Source organism: Bos grunniens, chromosome 25 (assembly GCF_055505025.1).
Source record: "Bos grunniens cultivar Pamir isolate PY7600 chromosome 25, Bosgru_T2T1.0, whole genome shotgun sequence".
In the NCBI taxonomy this organism is placed as follows: Eukaryota; Metazoa; Chordata; class Mammalia; order Artiodactyla; family Bovidae; genus Bos; species Bos grunniens.
The window spans coordinates 3,277,673-3,300,595 of NC_141189.1; the positions used below are offsets into that span (position 1 = coordinate 3,277,673).

Below are 22,923 nucleotides of genomic sequence, written 5' to 3' on the forward strand. Positions count from 1 at the left end.
CAACGCCCCACCCACCCGCAGGCAAGGTCACCTCGGGGACCCGCCTGGGGACACTGCCCACGCTCCTTGCCGGTCGTGCTCTCTGCTCTCACACCACCTGTTTCATTTCAGCTGCAAGACCCTTCACGTCCCACATTTTCTCCAATTTTACAAACAGCGAAGTGGCGCTCAGGGATTGGACAGACTCCCCACATCCCGCCGTACGAGCCCAGGGCTTGGATTCGCCGTGCAGGGCTTTCCCCGCAGCCTCCAGCCCCCATTCCTGCAGCCTGGAGAGCACAACATCGGTTTTTTGGAAACTGGTTTTTGTGACCAGTTTCCCGCTTCTTCCCGTTAAGCCTCCTTGGAGTTGTGTTTGGTTCTGGCTCAGCAGTGAGGTGAAGAGGAGCGGGGAGGTGACAGAGGAGACAGAGGAGAGGCAGGGGCCGGGGCCCCGAGGGGCGAGACGTGCTGGGCCGGCGAGGGGTGGAGGGCTGAATTCCCCACCCGCCTCCCCTCTCTCCCTCCCCAGGCCCCCGGAACCTCACCACGAGGGAGGGAAGGAGAGAGGCTCAGAGCCAGGCTGCCTGGGTTTACACAAAGCAGAGTCCACATGCCCGCTGATCGCGTGACCCCTGGAGGGTCGCTGGATTGCTCTGGACCTTGCTTTTCCCGCCTCTGTAGCCTGCGTGCTGAGTCACTCAGTCATGTCCGACTCTGGGCAGCCCTATGGACTGTAGCCCACGGAACGCACTGGACGTTCCTGCTGGGAAATGCCCCACGGGTCATCGGCCAGACTGGTTCCAGGGGGAGACGTGTAGCTCCCTCCGGGAGACTGTCCACAGGGTGGTCGCCACCCCACAGTGGGGCAGGGTGAGGGATGAGGGGCTGGATGGTGAGCAGTCCTGCCCGAGCAGTGGGCAGCCCCCGTGCCCCCAGCCCTGGCCGTTTGCCAGACACCTTTGCAGATGCTGTGAGCACACGGGGGCCGGCCAGCCGCCGCCCTGCAGCAGAGGTTCTGAAAGGCTCTGCTGCGGGGCCCCAGTGAGCCCAGGGCTGCCCAGGGTCTGCCAGACATGCAGTCAGGAGTCCGAGAGTCGGGGCCTGGGAGCCAGCACCCCCTCCACCAGCACGTCCACGCAAAGCCAGGGGCAGCTGCTGTCTTCCCTTGACGCTGCATGGTCACTGCGGGGCCAGCACGCCTGTCCAGGGGCCAGTGGAGCTGGACAAAGTGCCGGTCTCACTGCTTCTTGGGACCTGCCCGCCCAGTCCAGCCTGCAGCTCCCAGCTTTGCAGGGCTTCCTGAGCATTCAGCCAGAATCCCAGAAGATTCCAGAAATCTCTGGTGTTGCATCACCACTGTTGGGTACAAGGAGCCTGCCACAGTCCAGAACCATCTCTGTCGCCGCCATGGTCGGCCCTCCCTGCAGGCTGGTGGGTGACGGCCGTGGGGCAGCATCGTCTGCCCGGCCGAGGCGCCCAGGGGAACCTCTGCTCCGCGCCCCAGCCCGGACCCTGCCTCCAGCACCGTCCGTGGCGTCCACGTATCAGCTAATGCCAGACTGCCAGGCCAGCGGGCTTTTGAAAACTGATTTTATGCGTGTTAACACGGCATTCTGAGCTGATGCTCACATGCACCGTCCTCCACAGACTGTAAAGTGGGGGAACAAAGAGATCACGGCCCGTCAGACACCCCACCAGCTTCCAAACCGAACCCTTCGTGACGAGTGAGGATCCCTTGTGGGGTGTAAATGGGGCATCTGCCTGCAAGTCATTGGGGAGGCCCAGAGGCTCTTAGGAGCCAAAAACAAGTCTAGAAGCCAGCGCGCTTTGCTCTGTGTTTACATCAGTTTCCCTCTCCCCTGCTGTGTCCTCATCGGGGAAGTCCTTGTTACGGGCAGGGAGGCACTGTGCTCCAGGACGGGCTGGGGGCCGGGGGAGCCCCGCCCGGGGACAGCGGTACAGGTGGGCCTGCCGCCCGGGATGGAACCGGGCCAGGCAGGGGGAGCTCTGCGTCGCACGTGTCCACCCCCGAGCCGCCCTGGGCCCTGGCTCTGCAACGTCTTCAAGGAGGAAACTCGGGGCAGTGGACACTCGCACACGGCCCTGACCCCACCGGCGTGGCAGCAGCGTCCCACTCTGCCTTTCCCCGTCTAACTGTGCCACGGTCATTTCGCAACAGAGTCGCCGATGGCAAACATGCAAAGACATTAACTTTATTTATGTTTTGGATTATTAATGCGGCTGTTAAAATTCCTCCAGTTAGTTTTGATTGAATTGTTTTTCTGTGTGATTCTGTTGTTTAATGGAGCGGTAAATAAGAATTTCTGATAATGAGGCCGAGCATCTGTCACAACAACCTGGTGAGGGTTATTAACATTTCCATTAGCGGCGGGGTGGGCCGTGGTAACACGAGCCGCACAGTTAGAGCAGAATGAATAGGTGGTGTCAGGCTGAGTGCGTGTTAATTACTATTTTATTCTGCGCTGGGGGGCAGCAGGGAAGGGGCGACTCGCGAAGGTCGTCCTCTCCGCGGAGGCCCCCTCCAGAAGGACCAAGTGCCCGGCCATCTCCCCCGATGGTGACTGTCCGTTTGGTTCCTTCCACTTGTGACCGTAAACAGACTTGAGCCCAAAGGCAGTGCCCGGGCTGCAGGCAGGGCCGCAGGGGGTGAGGGCGCTGGGCTGGTATCCTGCCCCCCGCAACCAGGCACCCCCCCCGACAGCTCCGGGGTCCAGCCCATCATGGAGTTTGCCGGGATGGGGGGTACCCAGGGGGGAGAAGGGAGCGGCCCGCAGAGGGCAGGGGACAGACCGGCCGGCGGGATTGCCGGGCAGGGAGAAACATGGGTCGTCTGCGTTGTCCCCAGCTGCCCTGAGGCTGCCTGCAAGGCCACGGCCACGGGGCCCTGCCAGTGACCTTTCACCTTTCACCTGCACCTGTGACTCCAGCCCATCACAGTGGGGCGGGGGTAGCCCTCAGGGTGGGAGGAGGACCAGAGGGGTGGGTCCTCCCCAGGGGACATGCGGCAGCGGCCTCTGTGCTCCGTCCCAGAGGAGGGGTAGCCACGGGTGCGCAGACGCCAGCCCCTCCCCCAGGAGCGGGGCTGTGCACCCCGGCGTCCTGAACCCCAGACAGGATCACACACGCCTTGGTTTTTCTTTTCTGGCTGCACTGTGCTGTGCGAGATCCTAGCTCCCCACCAGGGATCGAACCTGGGCCTCCAGCAGTGAAGGCAGAGGACTAACCCCCGACCGCCAGGCCATTCCCACAGATGGCCTTTGTTTTCTCCGAGTTCCACGTGGACTTTAGCACTACCCTCGGTTGCGGTTACTGGAAAAGACCCTGATGCTGGGGAAGATTGAGGGCAGGAGGAGAAGGGGGCGACAGAGGTTGGGGAGCATCACCGACTCAGTGCACGTGAATCTGAGCGAAACTCTGGGAGATAGTGAAGGACAGGGAAGGCTGGCGTGCTGCAGGCCTTGGGGTGGAAAAGAGTCGGCAGGACTTAACGCCTGAACAACTGCAGCAACTCGGCAATGAACGTGAGAGCCAGCAGCACAGGTCTGCAGGGCCTGATCTCCCAGCCACAGGGCCCTCCCCAACCCGACGCAGCGAGGTTGGAGGTTGCTGAGCCATCCCTGCCTGCCCCAGGCAGCCTCACAGCTCAGTCATAGGCGCATGGCTTACTGTCTCACCTTTGTTCTCACGAGCGCCCCTGTGTCTGTGTATAATCGCTTTTCTTTGGGGTTCTCCAGATTTCACCGTGTGCACTTAGAGCCGTGGTTCTGAGAGGGTCCGTGGTCGTCCAGGCCGGGGTGGGGCCTGGGAGCCCGCACGCGGGGGCGGGCTTCTCGGCTGACCCTCCGCTCTCTGCCCCACAGCCCCTGCCCAGGCCCCGCAGCGTGTGCACGTGAACCCGCTCACAGCCAGCCAGCTGGAGGTCGCATGGGAGCCGCCGCCGCCCGAGAGCCAGAATGGGATCATCCAGGGCTACAAGGCAAGCCCCTCGCGCGGCGCGGTCTCCCTCCCGGCCACCTGGGGATGACCCCTCGCGAGGCGCGGTCTGCCCTCCCGGCCACCTGGGGACGAGGGCCGGCGGCCCGGGCCCCGCAGCTCACGGCGGCCCTCTGCGTCCTGCGCCAGCACGCGGCGGCCCTCACCCTCGGACCCGAGGGCATCACCGAGGGGCTGGACCGGCTCGGCCCACCTCCCCCCCGGGCCTGGGGGTCGGGGAGGCTCATGGTGGAGCCAGCAGCCCCTCCCTCCCAGGCTGGCCTCTCCTTGCCCTGCGCCCCCTCGGGGAGCCTCCACCACCTTTGCTGACGGTGCAGGAGGGGAGACCAGGCCTAGCCCCCAGCTCCACCCCGTGTCACTACTGGATGCTTCCCGAGTCCTGACTCAGTAGGTCCAGGATGGGGCCCGGAAATGTGCATGTGTGACAAGCTCCCCAGGGGCCTGGTTCCTGGGGACCTCAGTTTGAGAACCCCGACACTGACCTGTTCTGAGCCCACATTAACTGAATATTCCAGAAGTGGGATGGAAGGAAGGCACCAGACCATTCCCGTAAGAGCATCGGGCATGAACAGTCACACAAGTTGGTGGGGGGCAGGGAGCCCCTCCCAGGGTTCCACCTCCAAGGTCACCCCTGCAGACGGGGCTGGAACCCCATGAGGTCAGCCAAAACCCTCCTGAGGTAACCAGCCCAGGGCCGTCCCTTGCAAACCCCCATCCTCCCCTCAGGGTGAGTCTCCTTGTCTGGTCTGATGAGCCTCAAGTTGATCAGTCCTCAGACTTTGTGTGCTCGCCTGCCCTGATGATGACTATTGGGCCGAGTAAATGTTCCTCTAAGAATGATTTCTGTAGCTGTTTTGTGAAAAGAAAGGCCTTCCTCCGTGGCAGGGCCGTTAACAATGACTGATGAGGCGACAGCAAGTCCCCTGAGCCTGGAGGCAAGGTGCTGTGTGTGTGTGTCCAAAGCGCGTTTCCTATTAATAATTCCCAATAACGGTGTCCTGAACAGACGCTGACGTGGGTATTGCCCTCAGTGTCCAGGTTAGTGCGGCCTCTTCGAGCAGAGCGCCTCACTGGCCAGTTCAGGGTGCAGAAGCTGGAGTTCATCTTACAGGAGGGAATGAGCGTAGCTAACCCGCCAGGGCTGCTCTGGCCCGGCCAGACGTGTGGACACCGGAGAGCCGGCCCCACACGGAACTCTGCTGCTCCGCACGTGGGCCAACAGCTCTGACTGCCTGGCCCGGGTTACACCCACTGAGCCAAGGCAGATCCACGGTCCAGGGCTGTCTCTGGGCAGCCTGGCTGGCACCAGCTTGAGGCTGTGGTTCTCTGCCAGCTATCAAGGGAAACAGTTCAGATGACCTTACAAACCTCCGTGTGTGGGCATCACGTTTGCTCACGAGCACATGTAAACCAGACACAAGGAAACAGAACCAAGAGAAACACGGGCCCCCCAGCAGCGCTGAGCCCAGGGTGGCTCTTCTGCTCGTCATCTGAGGCTGTTTTAACGTCCACAGTATTGGGTCACGTCAATCGCAGGCTTCGATGCATGTCAGGGTTAAAATGCAGGAGCCTCTAGTGAAGCTGGGGCTGGGGCCGTCCACAGGCTGGAGCAGGGGCTGGGTCGGTCTCCCTTACGTCCAGGAGCCTGGTCCTAAGGCACTTTCCTGGCAGTCACCTCCGTCCGCAGGCCCTATCCTCCTGGCCTGGCCTCTGCAGAGGCGCACTCACCCCCCCCCCCAGGAGCACTGGGGTCCCCCGCCCCGGCTTGGTGGCCGCCTGTCCCCAGGCTGAGACGGGGCGCCACCCCTCTGAGCCTCCCGGCCTCCAGCCTCCGCTCCTCCCGGCAGATCTACTACTGGGAGGCAGACAGCCAGAATGACACGGAGAAGATGCGGGTGCTGTTCCTGCCCGAGACCACGGCCAAACTGAAGAACCTCACCAGCCACACCAAGTACCTGGTCAGCATCTCGGCCTTCAACGCCGCGGGCGACGGGCCCCGGAGTGAGCCCCAGCCGGGCTGCACCCACCAGGCAGGTAGGAGCACACAAGCCTCCCACCAACTGCCCAGGCCGCCCCCTGCCCCATCGCTGCCCCCTGCCCCGCTGCTGCCCCCCACCCCCGCTCCAGTTCCCCCAGCTCCCCACTCTGCTGATCCTCAAACCTAGCCCCGTGTAGCCGGAGATTTCTGGGTCTGACCCACATGGTGTCTCCGGCCCCCAGCCTGGGCCCGCTGCAGGGAGCTGCCTGCTGTGAGCCGTGCAGGGTGTCAGGTGAACAGGCTTCCAGCTGCACGAGGCCTTGTTCCTCACAGGCAGGATTAGCCCCAGGGCCCTGGGGGCTTCTCTCAGGTCCAGCTCCCAGAGCAGGGATCCCCTTGTCTGTTGACCTGCTGAGCCTGGGCTGCAGTGTGGGCCCCCCGGGGGCCTCAGCTGCAGAGCCCTCCAGAAGCAGTTGGCCTGCCATCTCTCAGGCACATGCCCCAGGCAGATCCCAGAGCATGCCCGGACTGCCCTGCCGGGGGTCACACTGCCCGTGGCCTCCTCTCCTCACCCACTGTGCATTCTGAGCTGATCGCTCACTGTCCTGGTGATTCTTGGAATCCCCTGTGGCCTGGGGGGCTTTGTGAGGCCAGCCAGGCCTCCCAAGGGAAAGGAGGCTGGGCCTGGGGTCCCGGGAGCTCCGAGGGACTTCATGAGATCCAGAGGGTCACAGGCCAGCAAAGTAGGTTCGGGAGCCCATGGGATACAGACCCTCCTCTCGGGGTTCCCCAACATTCTGTGGGTTTAGTCTTCCTGGGAGCAGGGGCTCCCAAGCGCTTTGCCCTGCACAAGATGACCACAGCCAGATTGTACGGGCCGTGCCCCCGGGGCCTGTCCAGCAGTCCTTGCAAGGCCAGGAAGGGGCCATTGTGGACTCAGAGGGAAGGGGTGGAGCTGTGCAGCTGAGAGTGGGAGGCGGAGACCCTTGGGCACGGTGGGCCCAGCTGATCGTGGGACCACAGGACCCCCAGGGCGGGGGAGGGTGGAAGAGGGGCAGGAGGGGCTGGTTTAGTGGGCATTTCTCATCTCTGAGGGGAACCGGGCTGGGGGCACGTCAGTCCCCACACGGTGAGGGGAGCTTGGGACTCCAGTCCAGGTGGACGGGGGCCTTGTGGATCAGCCTGCTCCCTGACCCCCAGCCGGCCTCTGCGTCTGCCAGGAAAAAGCGTCTCCCGACTCAGGGTGGCCTGTGAGCTCCCCCATCTCCAGACCAAGGGGGACCGTGAGATGGTTGTGCACCAGGGGATCCCAGGTGAGGACGAGGGTGGGGGTGTCCTCTGGGGCCTCCTGGCCCTGCAGAGGGACAGGAGAGGAGGGCAGAGCCTTCAGCCACCACCCGCCCCGGAGCCTGGCCCCCAGAGGCGCAGGCCGGAGCTGACAGTGCCGTCTGCGCTGCGCTTCCTGTCTCTCTCATTCGTTTTTACACCTTTGTCACCGTGCTGCTCAGGCTCCTTTGTGCTTGAACACCGTCGTTTCCTCTGCTCCTCTCGGGAGGGTTTGAGTTTCCGATTGATCCTGGGAGGTTGGGGATGCTCAGTAAATCACCTTTATACAGCGTGTGGCATTGAGCCTGCACCAAGTAGAAAATAACATCTAATAAACATCTCTGTTCCGGGCGGAGGCGTGGACACACATGTAGATGATCTCTTGCTATAAAAGGAGCTTCACTGAAGGTCCTGCCCTGTTCCTCCAGCTCCCGGGACCCCCAGCTTTTTGGCGTTCTCGGAAATAACCTCCACCACGCTGAACGTCTCGTGGGGTGAGCCCGTGGCGGCCAACGGCGTCCTGCAGGGCTACCGAGTGGTGTACGAGCCGCTCGCGCCCGTCCAAGGTAAGCCTCACAGGGCCTGGCGCCCGCCGTCGACACAGGAAGAGGCCGGTGAACGGGCCGAGCACGTGGCGCGTTCGCACAGCCACCCTCCTGGGGCCCCGACCCGGGTCTTCACCGCCTGCCACTCCTGAGGCCCCAGGGTTCGTCCCACCCAGGCACTACAAGCCAGAACCACGTGGGCAATGTGGCCAGAGGGGACACTGGGCCCAGAGGCTGCCCCCAGCTGCTCCTCCGGCCGCCCTTCATTCTAACGTTTACTCAGCGAAGGTTTTTTTAGGGGGTGCACACCGTGGGCTGTTCCCCGACAGGAGACTGAAGCTGAGCCCCAGGGCCCAGAGCACACACTGAGGGCTGAGTGGGCCTTTCTCTGTGCCCCTCTGTGTGCCCAGGACCGTGGTGCAGAGGAGGGCGGGGAGCCCCTGGTCATAGACGCAGGCAGACTGTAAAAGTTACAGAGTGTTTAGTGTCTAGGAGGGAAAGATACCACCCACACGTCTAACGATCCTGGCTTTCCACTTAAAGCGCCGCGATAAACGTTTCCTTTGTAAAAATAAGCACATTCAACTAAAACAGGGAGTTGATGTGAAGAAGAAAAGTTAAGCCCTAGATTTTATTTCATCGCATCTCAACTGCCGTGGGCTCTGAGATGCATGGTAACTTTATTAAGTGCTGAGGAGGAAAAAGGGCCTCCGATGCACTCTGGCCCAGGCCTCGTGTGCAGCGACTGTCCCAAGCTGCATCCCAGATCAGACATGGACGCGTGAGGGGCACGCGTCTCAGAAAATTCATGAACTTTGGTAAATAGCAGGAGAGGCGGCGTGTGGACACAGGCTGTCCAACGGCCAAGAGGCCGGGGCCACATCGACTCAGCCCCGCTCAGTCTGGGGACAGGTGGCCTGGGCTTGGCCAGAGTCGCGGTCACAGCCCCAGAGGCCCTGGAGGAGATGGGCCAGGATCTTGCTCGTCCAGCGGCCAGGAAGGGCCGAGAATTACCGGACACCAGCGTTTTGCTCGCCCATGTGAGTGGGGGCGGGGACTTGGCGCTCTGTCACACGGCCACTGACCCGGCTCCTGTTTGGAGCCCAGGTTCCTGACCGGCACGTCCCAGACCCTGACTCCCACTCGTCTGTCCAGTGCCCTGTCCAGGGCTGGGGCTGCTGCCCTTGACCGTGACAGCACCAGTGACTGGCAGTGCCCAGCCCGCCCCGAGGAGCCCTGGGGCCGCCTCTACCCCCAGAGCTGCCCTGAGCCGGGCCCACCCGCCCCCCGACAGCTCTGGCCCGGCTCCTGCAGGAGCGAGGCTGACCTTAGGCCTCACACCTGCCCCAGCCGCCCCGGCAACCAGCACACACCCCATCGCTAGGGGCAGAGCTCAAGGCCCGCTGCCTGAGTGCCACCCTGGTGACCTATGACCTTCCAGACGCGCCCTGCTCACCACCAACCCAGGCCCGCTTCTCAGGATCCCACCCGGAGCCTGCCTGGACCACGGCCACTCCCCAAACCCCTGATTCTTCAGTCACACGCTGGGCCCGAGCCCTTCCAGCCTCCACGGCCCGCGGCCCAGGAAGGTGGGGTCTGCCAGGCAGGGCTGCAGGGAGGCCATGCCCAGGGCGGGGCAGGGCTGCTGGTGACGGGTGTGGGGCCTCGCACGGGAAGCCCTTACTCTGGGCTCAGCTGGGGGCCTCGCACTGGCCAGCGCTGGCTGACGCCAGAACAGCAGCCACCTCGGGCAGGCGGAGGCTTAGGAAGTGTTTGCACACGAGTCCCCACACCTCGGCCTGTCCCTCACCAGGGCCCCCCAGTTCCTGGATTATGTATCCCCCCTGCTTAAGGCGGCCGGCCAGTCTGATGGGCGTGCGGGCCTCTTGAGTGGGGGTCTCCTGGAAAAGCCTGGCCCCCTTCACTGTGGGATCCGGGATTCCCACAGGGAACCATGGAAGTGGTGACGGGGGCTCCGGACAATTTCGATGCGTTCACGTGTCTCAGAGGGCCCGGTGTCTCCCGGAGACATGGTTGCAAACACAGGGGACCCTCGAGTGTCTTCATTCTATGTCAGCTCTCTGTGGCAGCTGGCTCCCCATGAAGACCACCAAGGATGTGATATGTGCGTTACACACGCACACACGCACGCTTGCAGTGAAGACAGTAAACAGAAGTTGTGAAGCAGCGCCCTCGCCCCGGCTGACCCTGCGTGCCCCGCCCCGGGCCCAGACCTGGTGGGCTGCCTTCAGCCCAGGGAGCGGGGGGCCCAGCGTGGACCCAGTGCTATGGACCCCGGAGCCCAGCAGAGCAGCCCTCGGAGCGCCAGGCCCTGATCTTGGGAATCTGATTCCATGGAAGAGCTGTTTTTATGTTTTCTAAAAATGTCTTTTAAATGGGGGAAAGATTGAAGACAGGAGAAGGGGGCGAAAGAGGATGAGATGATTGGATGGCATCACTGACTCAATGCACATGAGTTTGAGCAAGCTCCAGGAGACGGTGAAGGACCAGGAGGCCTGGCGTGCTGCAGTCCATGGGGTCGCAAAGAGTCGGACATGGCTGAGCTACTGAACATCAACAACAAAATGTTTTAAATGGAAGTATTTTAGGGAATTGCACCATGAGGCTTTATAGCACAGGGCACAGTTTTAAAATGGACTAAATGAACAAGATTCTGCCTTGGTTGGGATGGAATGGGGGGTTGGGATGGGACAGGGGTTGAGGGGACAGAGTTCACAAAATCTGTGCCCGGGGTTGGTTCTACTCTAAGGAGAAGGTATTTCTTTTCTAACAACAAAAAAAGGGGGCAGGGATGCTGCTCTGCCAAAAACTATACATCCCACAGGACCCCCAGCATCAGCTGAGGACGCTCTCCATGTGTGCGTGCTGTGCCCCCCAGGAGCCCCGTCCGGAGCGATGGGCCTGAGGGGCAGCTTTGCTGGGCAGAAACAGCCCTGCTTCTCCAGTGAAAAGCTCCGACCAGGCAAAAGCCACCAGAATCGCTCTGAAATAATTGGGAAGAGAATGACTTAGCTGATCGAGTGTTTGATAAAAGGCATGATGTGAACGCAGTAAGCCACGAGGAGAGACCCTGGGACCTGCAGGACTGCAGGGATTTGCTCTGGCGACTTGGAAGGTGGACCCGTTTTGCACAAGGACACGCTTTTTTGGGCTCTTCTGAGGTCAAGGCCGCCCTTGAGTTCTCTGCACTCAAGGTGCAGAGAACACTGGCCATTCACAGCGAGCACAGACAGGCGGCCCACGGTCTCGGGAAGCCCAGCAGTCCTCTGTGTGGGGAACGCAGTGGGGCAGACTCTGGACCCTGGACAGCAGGTACCACGTGCAGCGTGTCCACACGCCCTCTGCTGACCGACCCACCGCAGCCTGACGCCCCACACAGAGGTGCCCGACAGCCATCGGCGGGTGGGAGGCTCTGAGAAGTCCCGCAGTCTAGAGCTCTGTAGCTTTTTTGTTCAAACGCTTCGTTTTCAAACATCATAGAGAACTCTATTTTCCCTTCTGGAAAAGGCTGCATTTATGTATTTTTCAGGATGTATCTTCCTCCCAAAATATTGAAGCTCTGTTTTCTAATTAAACACCGTGCAGCCAGCATCACGCGCGCTCCATCCCCATGCCTGAGGGAGAGGGTCCCGGGCCGTCCCGGTCTCTGGGTTGAGGTACCGCTGTCTGTGGTGACAGGTGCTCCATCCTCGCGTCAAGTCCCGGGCGAAGCTGTGCTTGTCGTGCGTGGCCGAGGCCTTCACACCACAGGGTGGTCCCCACTGGGCGGAGGAAGGGGTGCAGCTTTAACCCCCAGAAGTCTTCCTGAGTCTTCCTCTCCCACAGTCTCCTCCAGGACTGAGTCGGGAAGCCCGAGGTCGCCTCTGACGTGATTCAGGACTTTGTGGGAAGGGGCCCTACAGACCCCAAGGCCCTGCCCTCCGGGTGGTGCTGGTCGCCAGAGGTCTCTGCCCCTGACCTGACCAGCGAGCCTGACCGCCTCCTCCCACATGTTCTCAGGGTGCTTCTTCCCTTGTCAGCACCCGCTTATCAAGCTTAGACTCTAATTGCACTTACCTGTGCTGAAAATTGGCCATTATCACCACTTAAACGCCTCCTAATTGTAAGAAATACCTCCTTAGCAGACCGAGGGGCCTCCGCCGTTGTTATCAGAGCCGGGCAGGCAGGCGGGGCTCAGGACCCCTCTGAATCCACCCCTCTCCCCGTTCCTGCGGCTCTAGGGGTCAGCAAAGTGGTGACCGTGGATGTGAAGGGGAACTGGCCGCGCTGGCTGAAGGTGCGGGACCTCACCAAGGGAGTCACCTACTTCTTCCGCGTGCAGGCGCGGACCATCGCCTACGGGCCCGAGCTGCAGGCCAACGTCACGGCCGGGCCGGCCGAGGGTGAGTACCAGCCCCGTTCGTCCTCTTCCGGGTCTGTCTGCATTCCAGCGAGCCGCTGTGGCCGCTCAGAGCTGGCTTCAGCTCAGGCCTCTTTTGGTCCCGTTGTCTTTTTTTTTAACTTTCAGCTGCACCCCATGCCGTGTGGGACCTTAGATCCTTGACCAGGGATCAGCCTAGCCCCTGCGGTGGAAGCGCAGAGTTCTAACCGCCGGGCCCGCAGGGGGATCTCTTGACCCTGTCTTCCAAAGCGCGTATTAACGCAAGTGTCTGAACGTGAGCACGTTCAGTGTAGACGAGCAAATTCCTAGGCATGTCAAGTTTGTATTTCTTTTCTGGGAAAATTATTAAGACAAAGTAAGTGCATTCAATTCAAGATACACAAGAAAATTTTGAAGTTTTCACACGTGAGGTTGAGCCAAGGTTTCCACTTCACAAACGACCTTGGCCTCTGTTTACGGAGGTGCTTATGGAGGCGAGGCCGGGGCAGCGGACCCAGGGGGCACCCCCACGCCTCACCTCTCTTGATCCTCTGAGGGACCCTGTGAGGCCTGCGTCGGCCCCCACCCCACCCCCACTTTCTAGAGGAGGAACCTGAGACTGAGCGTGGTGGCCCTGCCTGGAGAGCCCCTGCGGTCGAGGCGTCCCCAAAGCCCCCTGCTCTGCTCTGTCCACAGGGTCCCCGGGCTCCCCTCGAGACGTCTCGGTCACCAAATCCACCTCTGAGCTGACCCTGCATTGGACAGAGGGCCAGGCCGGCAGGACGCCCACCACGGGCTACGTCATCGAGGCCAGACCCTCAGGTAGGGTGGGCACCACCCCAAAACCGTGTCCGTGCGTCTGTACAAGGGGGGACGTGTCCAAGCCGCAGGCCCGCCTGGCAGTATCTCCCTGATGACAAGGGGACCGAGGGAGTGATGCTGAAATGAGAGCCTCCCTCTCACTCCCTCACCCTCTGTTTTCATAACCATGACTGTGCTCATAACCTCACGGGCATCAGCCCCACGACAAGGTGGCCACGTGAGCCGGGTTTAGGGGAGGGTAACCATCACTCAGATACACATGCTGAGGACTTAGGGCCCCTCACACACGCTCTCGGCTCACCAGTGACACCCGCGAGTGGCTCAGAGACGGGCTGAGGGTCTTGGTGGACCGCGTTCTGCTCACCCCTCACTGTGAGCCTTCCTGCCAGGAACCCACGTCACCTGCTGAGAGCAAGGCTGAGATCCACCCGACCCCGTCCGCCCTGAGCAGGCTCTCCCCTTCCTTCTGTTCAGTTAATACCTTTTGTTGTTGTCGCTCAGTCGCTTAGTCATGTCTAACTCTTTGCGACCCCATGGACTGCAGCATACCAGGCCTCCCTGTCCATCACTAACTCCTGGAGTTTCCCTAAACTCATGTCCATTGAGTCAGTGATGCCATCCAACCATCTTATTCTCTGTCACTCCCTTCTTCTCCTGCCTTCAATCTTTCCCAGCATCAGGGTCTTTTCCAATGAGTTGGCTCTTTGCATCAGGTGGACAAATGTTGGAGCTTCAGCTTTTAGGAAGGACTTATTGGAAAATGAACTTCTGATGGGTTAAGTCTGGTGTTACGGCCGGGGGTGGGGGTGTCGCCCACACAGGAGCACTGCACGTTCAGTTGGCTGCACAGCTCAGCATGAACCTCTGAGGGTGAGCGTGCCTGGTGGGCCAGCGCCACACTCAGAACACAAATCGCCAGGTCCCTCCTGCTAGATGGGGTCCAGCTCTGGGCGTGTTTCAGACTACGGTCTAAAGCAGCTATTAGACCAGGAGGAAGGGGCCCTGAAGCTGCAGACCCCACAGTGACACAGGCACCCCTCCTCCCCAGCAAACTGGTTCTGAGAGGTTCCTAATGAGAAGTGCCTTCTACAAACTTCTGAGGAGAAACCTGGTCCATAAACCAAGACGGTTTCTATGAAACGTGAATGATTCTTTGGCTCCCACACCCATGCTCAGCCCCCAGCCTGGGACCTGGCCAGTTTCTGATAAGCAGGGTGTTTGTCCTGTGCCGGAAGCAGAGGGCCCCAAATCTGTGGCAGGCCGGGCTCAGCCAGCACCGTGGCTAAAAGGCCCCTGGGGTCTGGGCCCAAACAAGGCTGTGGAGGCCATGCTGACCCAAAGGAAGCAAGCTGTTTGCCCCTCAAATCCAGGGGTTACCCTGCTCGCTCCCCAGGCCCCTGCAGTGTTCATGGATAGAATTCTGGAGCTCCAACCATTTAGATGGGAAAAAATATGTTTTTATCTTCACTAACCTCTAACTGAAAGTAGCACTTCCTTCACCGATAAACACACGGTAGCTTCCTTCGCTGCTGTAACCAAGCACCGAGCACAGGCGGCTTAAATAACAGAGAGGTGCCGTCTGCCGGTTCCGGAGGCGGGAAGCCTCAGATCAAGGTGGTCAGCAGGGCTGGTTCCCGAGGCAGGCCGAGCCGGGGGTTGGGGGGTTCAGTCCAGCACCTCCCCCGGCTCCCGGTGCGTTGCCCACAGCCTCTGCGGTGCCTTGGCTTGTGGCAGAAGCATCACCCAGGCCCCGACCTTCCTCGTCACCTGGCCTCCTCCCTGTGTTCCCGCCTGCGTCCAAATGTCCTCTTTTTATTTCTCTTCTTCATTTACTGTTTTGGACGTGCTGGGTCTTCTTTGCTGTTTGTGAACTTTCTCCAGCCGCAGAGAGTGGAGCCCACTCTCTAGTCACGGTGCGCGACCTCTCGGCGCGGCGGCCTCTCTCGCTGCGGAGCACGCGCTCTCAGCAGGCGGCTTCATCGCGCCGGCTTCTCTGGCTGCGGAGCACGCGCTCTCGGCCGGCGGGCTTCATCACGGTGGCTTCTCTCGCTGCGGAGCGCGGGCTCTCGGCAGGTGGGCTTCAGTAGTTGTGGCCCACGGCCTTAGTTGCTCCGTGGCAGGTGGGATCTTCTCAGAGCAGGGGTCGAACCCGTGTCCCCTGCACTGGCAGGTGGATTCTTAGCCACTGGATCACCACAGAAGTCCCTAATTTCCCCTTCTTAGAAGGGCCCCAGTCATATGGAACAGAGGCCCACCTTCATGACTGCATCTTAATTAATTGCAGAGACCCTATTTCCAAATAAGATCACGTTCTGAGAGCCTGAGGATCAGGCCTCGAGGGTGTGAATGACAAGGGGATGCAATTCAGTCCACGACAAGAGGTGAGAAGCCACCTAAGTCACTGCAGTAGCTGTGAGGCTGCCGGCAGCAGGAGTCACGGCCGCATGCGTGTCATGTGCCAGCCGTGGAGAGACTCCCCCGGATCCTTCACACTCATCCTTACGGTGGAATTACGTCGTCCGCAGACCCTGCTCTACCTCCTTATCCAAGGCGTTCGTGACGAAGCCAAGACTTCTGAGTTCCCTGGTGTGAGGGTGTCACGGAAATCCACGTTTCTCTACCACATCTTCCAAAGACCGCATGGCTCACCCAGGGCGCCGAGAAAACCCACGTACCCAGACCCTCCTCGCAGCCTGGAGACGGACATGGCTGTGCATCTCCGGGTACCGCCAGGCACTTAGCATCACCAGTGTGACTCGTTTCCTTTTCCGTTGTATTTCACACATCTGAAACCACTCTGAGACGGGGGCCTTCAAAGTCAGCCAGCTGTCAGAGGGTCCACGGCACCGAGAAAAGATAAGGAAGCCGTGGTCTCGAGCAGGGGCCCCCAGGTCCTCAGCCTCCGTGATCTGATGCCTGCTGGTCTGAGGTGGAGCCGGTATAATCACAACAGAAACAAAGTGTACAACAAACGCAACGCGCGTGAACCATCCTGAAACCACACAGACGCAACGCGCGTGAACCATCCTGAAACCACACAGACGCAACACGCGTGAACCATCCTGAAACCACACAGACGCAACGCGCGTGAACCATCCTGAAACCACACAGACGCAACGCGCGTGAACCATCCTGAAACCACACAGACGCAACGCGCGTGAACCATCCTGAAACCACACAGACGCAACGCGCGTGAACCATCCTGAAACCAACCCCCGCCCTGTCCATGGAAAATCTGTCCCTCCTCCAGCAGCTGACTGGACCAGGGCAGGCTGACCGGCTCACCGTCCAGCCTCTGAAAGTCGAGAAGGACGCCCCCTGCTCTCCAGGATAGAGGCCCGCAGCTGCTTGGAGTCAGATGAAACGCGGTTACAGATTGTCAATGGTTAAACTCTTGCCGGTACTGTGAGCTTTGGAGCTCAGCTGTCATCTGTTACAGGCCTCATTGCACAGAGAGTAAATGCGGCACCATCTTGCTGCGGCCCCCCAAGCCCTCTGTAGGGCAGTGGAGTCTGAAGGGAGCTTGGTTGTGGTGTGTGGGTCCCTGGGACAGGGAGTTTTTTCTCAGAGGCTGCCCAGGGTCTGGGAAGACTGAGCCCATTTTGGGGAGGCCCCAGGGGCCCCAGGCTGCCTACCGTCCACCCACTTGTCTCATTTCCATCTTGCCTTGAAAGGCATGGAGCTCACCCACTTGGCTGGTCTGGGGAGGGTGGCCAGCAGGCCTGGACAACCCGGGCAGGTGGCCGTGCAGCCCTGTGTATCTGCATTTTAACCACAGCCAATTTTGCTGATGATTGGGCAGTGATCAAGACCATCCCCAAGAAAAAGAAATGCAAAAAGACAAAATGATTGTCTGAGGAGGCCTTACAAATAGCTGAGAAGAGAAGTGAAAGGCAAAGGAGAAAAGGAAAGATATACCCATCTGAATGCAGAGTTCCAAAGAATAGCAAAGAGAGATAAGAAAGCCTTCCTCAGTGGTCAATGCAAAGAAATAGAGGAAAACAATAGAATGGGAAAAACTAGAGAGCTCTTTAAAAAAAATTAGAGATACCAAGGGAACATTTCATGCGAAAATGGGCTCAATAAAGGACAGAAATGGTATGGACCTAACAGAAGCAGAAGGTATTAAGAAGAGGTGGCAAGAATACACAGAAGAACTATACAAAAAAGATCTTCATGACCCAGATAATCACGATGGTGTGATCACTCACCTAGAGTGAGACATCCTGGAGTGTGAAGTCAAGTGGCCTTAGGAATCATCACTACAAATAAAGTTAGTGGAGGTGATGGAATTCCAGTTGAGTTATTTCAAATCCTAAAAGATGATGCTGTGAAAGTGCTACACTCAATATGCCAGCAAATTTGGAAAACTCAGCAGTGGCCACAGGACTGGAAAAGGTCAGTTTTCATTCCCATCCCAAAGAAAGGCAATGCCAAAGAATGCTCAAACTACTGCACAATTGCACTTCATCTCACACGCTAGCAAAGTAATGCTCAAAATTCTCCAAGCCGGGCTTCAACAGTACGTGAACTGAGAACTTCCAGATGTTCAAGCTGGTTTAGAAAAGGCAGAGGAACCAGAGATCAAATTGCCAACATCTGTCGGATCATTGAAAAAGTGAGAGAGTTCCAGAAAAACATCTACTTCTGCTTTATTGACTATGCCAGAGCCTTTGACTGTGTGGGTCACAACAAACTGTGGAAAATTCTGAAAGAGATGGGAATGCCAGACCACCTGACCTGCCTCCTGAGAAATCTGTATGCAGGTCAGGAAGCAACAGTTAGAACTGGACGTGGAACAACCGACTGGTTCCAAGTCGGGAAAGGAGTACATCAAGGCTGTATATTATCACCCTGCTTATTTAACTTATATGCAGAGTACATCATGAGAAATGCTGGACTGGAAGAAGCACAAGCTGGAATCAAGATTGCCAGGAGAAATATCAATAACCTCAGATATGCAGATGACACCACCCTTATGGCAGAAATCAAAGAAGAACTGAAGAGTCTACTGATGAAAGTGAAAGAGGAGAGTGAAAAAGTTGGCTTAAAACTCAACATTCAGAAAACGAAGATCATGGCATCCGGTCCCATCACTTCATGGCAAATAGATCAGGAAACAATGGAAACAGGGACAGAGTTTATTTTCTTGGGCTCCAGAATCACTGCAGGTGGTGATTGCAGCCATGTAATTAAAAGACACTTGCTCCTTGGAAGAAAAGCTATGACCAACCTAGACAGCATATTAAGAAGCAGAGATGTTACTTTGCTGACAAAGTCCACCTAGTCAAGGCTATGGTTTTTCCAGTAGTCACGTATGGATGTGAGAGTTGGACTATAAAGAAAGCTGAGCACTGAAGAATTGATGCTTTTGAACTGTGGTGTTAGAGAAGACTCTTGAGAGTCCCTTGGAGTGCAAGGAGATCCAACCAGTCCATCCTAAAGGAAATCAGTCCTGAATATTCGTTGGAAGGAATGATGCTGAAGCTGAAGTTCTAATACTTTGACCACCTGATGTGAAGAACCAACTCATTGGAAAAGACCCTGAGGCTGGGAAAGGTTGAAGGCAGGAAGCGAAGGGGACAACAGAGGATGAGATGGTTGTATGGTATCACCGACTCGATGGACATGAGTTTGAGCAAGCTCCAGGAATTGGTGATGGACAGGGAAGCCTGGCATGCCACAGTCCATGGGGTCGGAAAGAGTCGGACATGACTGAGCACTGAACTGAACTGAACCGAATTCTGTTGATGCTGTGACATGAACACCCCAAACTAAACAGCTACTAAGGAAATTCGCACGGGGCTAGAACACAGACTCCCTCCCAGTCCTGGAGAAGGGCGGTCAGCGAGCATGGACTCGGCCCCAGACCCCGCCGGACAGTCCTGCCGGAGGTTCACTTCTGGGGTTTTGAGAAGGTTTCCTCCAAGTCGGTGTTGCTAAGCTCTGGGGAAGGCAATGGGAACTGTGCAGTGAGCATATGCAGCTGATTTATTTACACAGATTATTCCGAGGCGTTTTACTGTGTAGATCAAGAAGCCTCATTTACATATTTACACAATAGGCGGGAATGGCACTGAAGGAGCTATAAATATATTTTCCTCTCCAAAGCAGCCGTGAAATATACATATTTAGGATGTACCGAATGCAAGGCAGACATTGTGTTGCTTTTTTCACAAATAATGTATTTAGCCCGGAGATGGGCGCAGATGAGACGGATTATGGTCCTTGGTCCCTGGGTGTGGGGGGGGTGGTCCTCCCCAAAATATTTCAGTCCTCCTGGGAGCCTCCCAGACCCCTCCCCAGTCATTCTGTCCACTGCAGTCTTTGACTGCAGGACTTTTCAGCTGAACAAAGGAAAACATCAGTGTTTTGCTAAAGGTTTAAAAAAAAAAAAAAAATCCATGGAAGTTGCTGAGTCAGCACCCTCAGCAGGCATGCTGTGGCTACAGTTCCCACTGTGCCACTAGCCTGTGCTCACGCCTGTCTCCCTCACAGCCCCCCGTGACAGCCAGTCAGCCTCTGCGGACGTTTATTCCAGGGCAGGGCCCCCCCATCACAGGCCATCCTTTGCATTTCAACATTCATCTCGTGTGTCCTGCCTTAAACAAGGACCAGATAAAATACAATTTTTTTAATCAGATGTATTTAGCCTCAAATTTAATCCCCACCATGTCAGTTAAATTTCCGACCCAGACCATTTATACAAAGAGAAATGGCAGCATTCAAGAAATAAACAGGCTTCCCCGGTGGCTCAGTAGTGAAAAATCCATGTGCCAGTGCAGGAGACCTGACCTGCATTGAGGATCCCCTGGAGAAGGAAATGGCAACCCACTCCAGTATTCTTGCCTGGGAAACTCCCTGGACAGCGGCGGCTGGTGGGCTATAGTCTATGGCGTCGCAAGAGAGTCAGACACGACTTAGCGACTAAACAAGAAGTCAACAGCTTCAGGCTCAGAACTGCAAGCCGGCGTCCCGGTTCATCGTGTGAGTTAGCGGCACCAGAAATCTAGGGCCGTGAATGAGTTTCATTCAGTGTGGAGACTGTGTAACTGTCCAGGAAATCAGACTTTTGTATTGGTGTCTGCCTGCACTTCTGGGTGTTGGGGGACCGACGGAGCGCAGAGCCCGGGATGTGCCTGTGCTGGGCAGGGCTCTGGTCAGGAGGGAGGTCTTCCTGGTTCCTGGTGCTGAGGATGTCGTCCCCGAGACATGGGTCTCCTGCCGCCGCCAGGCGAGGAGGGAGGTGCTGGCCCCGAAAGCGAAGAGTCGCCTTGTTCTGTTCCCTGGAAACAAGCTGGTCGGGGCGGCAGCCTATGTGGACAGAGGGTGCCTGCTTTCCTTGCGGCCATTCAGAATTAGCCATCTTCCTGTTTTAGGAAACAAACACTGCCATAGGGCGGCCCAGAGCTTCTGACAGAAGCCCAGGAGCTTCCGGCCGGCAGGGCCATACTGTGTGGGTGGACAGCTCTCCTCCCGAGTCAGCGCACATGGAGGCGTGTGACCAGAGTGGTTTATCCGGCAACATTCTGCAGCATTCATTTCTCAGCGGCTGCCTCACCTTCTTACTCGCTCTGGTGTTTTCCCAAGCAGTGTCTCAGTAACAGGAGTCCAGGAAGGTGCCGGGGTCCCCGAAGGGGGGCCAGGCCCAGCAGACACCGCAAACACCCCAACACAGGTGTCACGTGGCCCTGGCCTGAAGGTCAGCATCACCACCAGGGAGGTCAAAGGTCAGGTCCTCAGGCCTGAGGCGTCAGCCACCCAGGGATGTGGCTTTGGGAAACACGGCCACTGTTTCCCTCAGGCCGATCCGAGCTCCCCACGAGGGTCGGGACGGGAAGCTGGCGGGGGTCTCTGGGGCACATGGCAGGGTAGCCTCATCCAGGGTCTGAGAGCGGGCCAAGCACATCCCCAGAAACACACAAGGGCCCGCACGCCCCTCAAGTGTTGATCGAGATGGACATTCAAGCCCAGGGATTATCCTGGTGCGTGGAAAATCAGTTGCACAAATCTCATCATGCTTAATAGTTCTGTAATGTTATTTCCCCCCCTAATTTGTAGACATACTTTTCTCCGTCATTGATCTATTGAGATATTTAATGACCAGTACAGATGAGGGAAACAGTTGGCAGTGGAGAGACAGAGTGGACGTTCCAGCGGCCGCCAGGGGTTTCTGCCGGCAGCGATCACGGCATGAACATCAGTGTGGATAAACAGCCCAGAGGGTTACAAGTGGAGCTGCAAATGCTGAGTATGCTGGTTTTGGAAAGGCAGAATTAAGCAGAACAAAAATACAAACTTTTTTCTATTAATTCAGAAGGAAATTCTCTTGGTATGACTCCCCGCCTCCCAGCATTTTTCCATGTAAAGTAAATCATTTTGTGTTGAGATTCTGTTCAATGTTTTTAAAACATTTTTATGAAAAATACACATAATTCCTGGAGCTATGACAGAGCATTTAAAATAAAATGTGGCCTCTGGGTGACGGGAGAGGAAGGGGAAATCATTTTTTTTTTCTTCAAGTAGCAGGAAAGTATTACAGAAACTTTAGTGCCAAAGACACTCAGAGAACCCACTGCAGGAGTGCTCGAGCTGCTGAGGACAGTCTGGGAGTACCTTTCACGGTCTTGTTAGTCCCTTAATTACAGTGGGTTTAGGCACTATCCAGTGTATTAGGGTCTGTGTTTTTCCTTTAGTCTCTTTGACAGCATAAAACTATCTTCTAAGAGGGAAAACACCACACGATTCTTTCAATGTTTAAAGCCCTTGGAACAGTGACTTGCTCATAGTAAGCACTAAATAAATAGAGGTGGTTATTTTATTGAAAACCTGCTTGTGCCAGGCCCTGTGAAAAGCTATGGGGGTACAGAGATGGGTGGATGGATGGGTGGGTGGGTGGATGGATGGGTGGATGGGTGGATGGAAGGGTGAACGGGTGGAAGAAAGGAAAGATGGATGGAGAGAAGGAGGAAGAGGAGAAAAGAAGGAATGAAGTAAGAAGGGAGAGGTAAGAAAGGGGGAGTGAATCACGTCAACTGATACCTGTTGAACTCTTGAAACATTCGCGAGCCCATCGGTACAGACAGACAGGTAAACGTAGAGAAGTGTCCTGGAGGCCCAGAGGCGGACGCTGCCGTCTCTTCCTAGAGTGCAGGAGCGGGTCAGGGCTGGCCTCCAGGAGGTGAATCTGAAAGGGTGAGATGACCTTGTTGGTTTTCCTCCACCCCCACCTGTAGATTTATCAGGAGCTCGTTGAGAACAGAAGTCTCATCTGGCTCCCTGTTGGCTGGAACGGGGCCTGAGCAGAGCTCTGAAGTGATTGTGGATGGAGCCGGTGGGGGGAGGGCGTGGAGCGGGAGCCTCCCGAGGCCTCCAGGCGAGGGAGCAGGGCCTGCAGGGCAAGCGCAGCCTTCACACCAGAAATCGACCACAGAGAACAATCGAATGTGCGAACCCTAACGGTCTCAGAAGGAAGAGGAAGCTTAAGCGATGACTTGCCATTTGGACGTTGTTAATGGTAATGGGTGTCTTGGTGAGCATTTAGAAATAAATAGTCATCGCGCTCCCCCTCTGTACCGAGGTCTGTGCCTTTCAAGTCTCGCCCGCATCCATTCCTTTGTTAACCCGTGACTACAGTGCTTAACTGGTGCACACTGTAAGCCCTGTGCAAACACAGACTCACACATGGGTGATCTGCTGTTGACCGTGGGCTGATCCTCGAGCCGCTGCTGTTCCGAGGCGTGTGACGAGGCTGCTTCCCAGAGAGGCGTCCTCCCTGTGAAGCATGCACGTTCAAATGCGCTGTTCCTCTCCAGATTGCCTGCTCTTTGTAAAAGATCACCCACCTGCTCCTATAACAGAATTTATAATTCACG

The 22,923-nt window shown here is 57.5% G+C and overlaps 1 protein-coding gene across 6 annotated transcripts in view; it reads left to right on the forward strand.

Moving 5' to 3' along the window:
* SDK1 (sidekick cell adhesion molecule 1) overlaps positions 1–22,923 on the forward strand; it is a 742,921-nt gene that overhangs the window by 699,488 nt on the left and 20,510 nt on the right. For all 6 annotated transcript variants that reach the window (XM_086376792.1, XM_086376793.1, XM_086376794.1 and 3 more), the window contains 5 exons: positions 3,864–3,979; positions 5,844–6,030; positions 7,729–7,866; positions 12,087–12,248; positions 12,923–13,048. In XM_086376792.1, the coding sequence (XP_086232918.1) occupies positions 3,864–3,979; positions 5,844–6,030; positions 7,729–7,866; positions 12,087–12,248; positions 12,923–13,048 (729 nt within the window). The remainder of the gene's footprint in view (positions 1–3,863; positions 3,980–5,843; positions 6,031–7,728; positions 7,867–12,086; positions 12,249–12,922; positions 13,049–22,923) is intronic.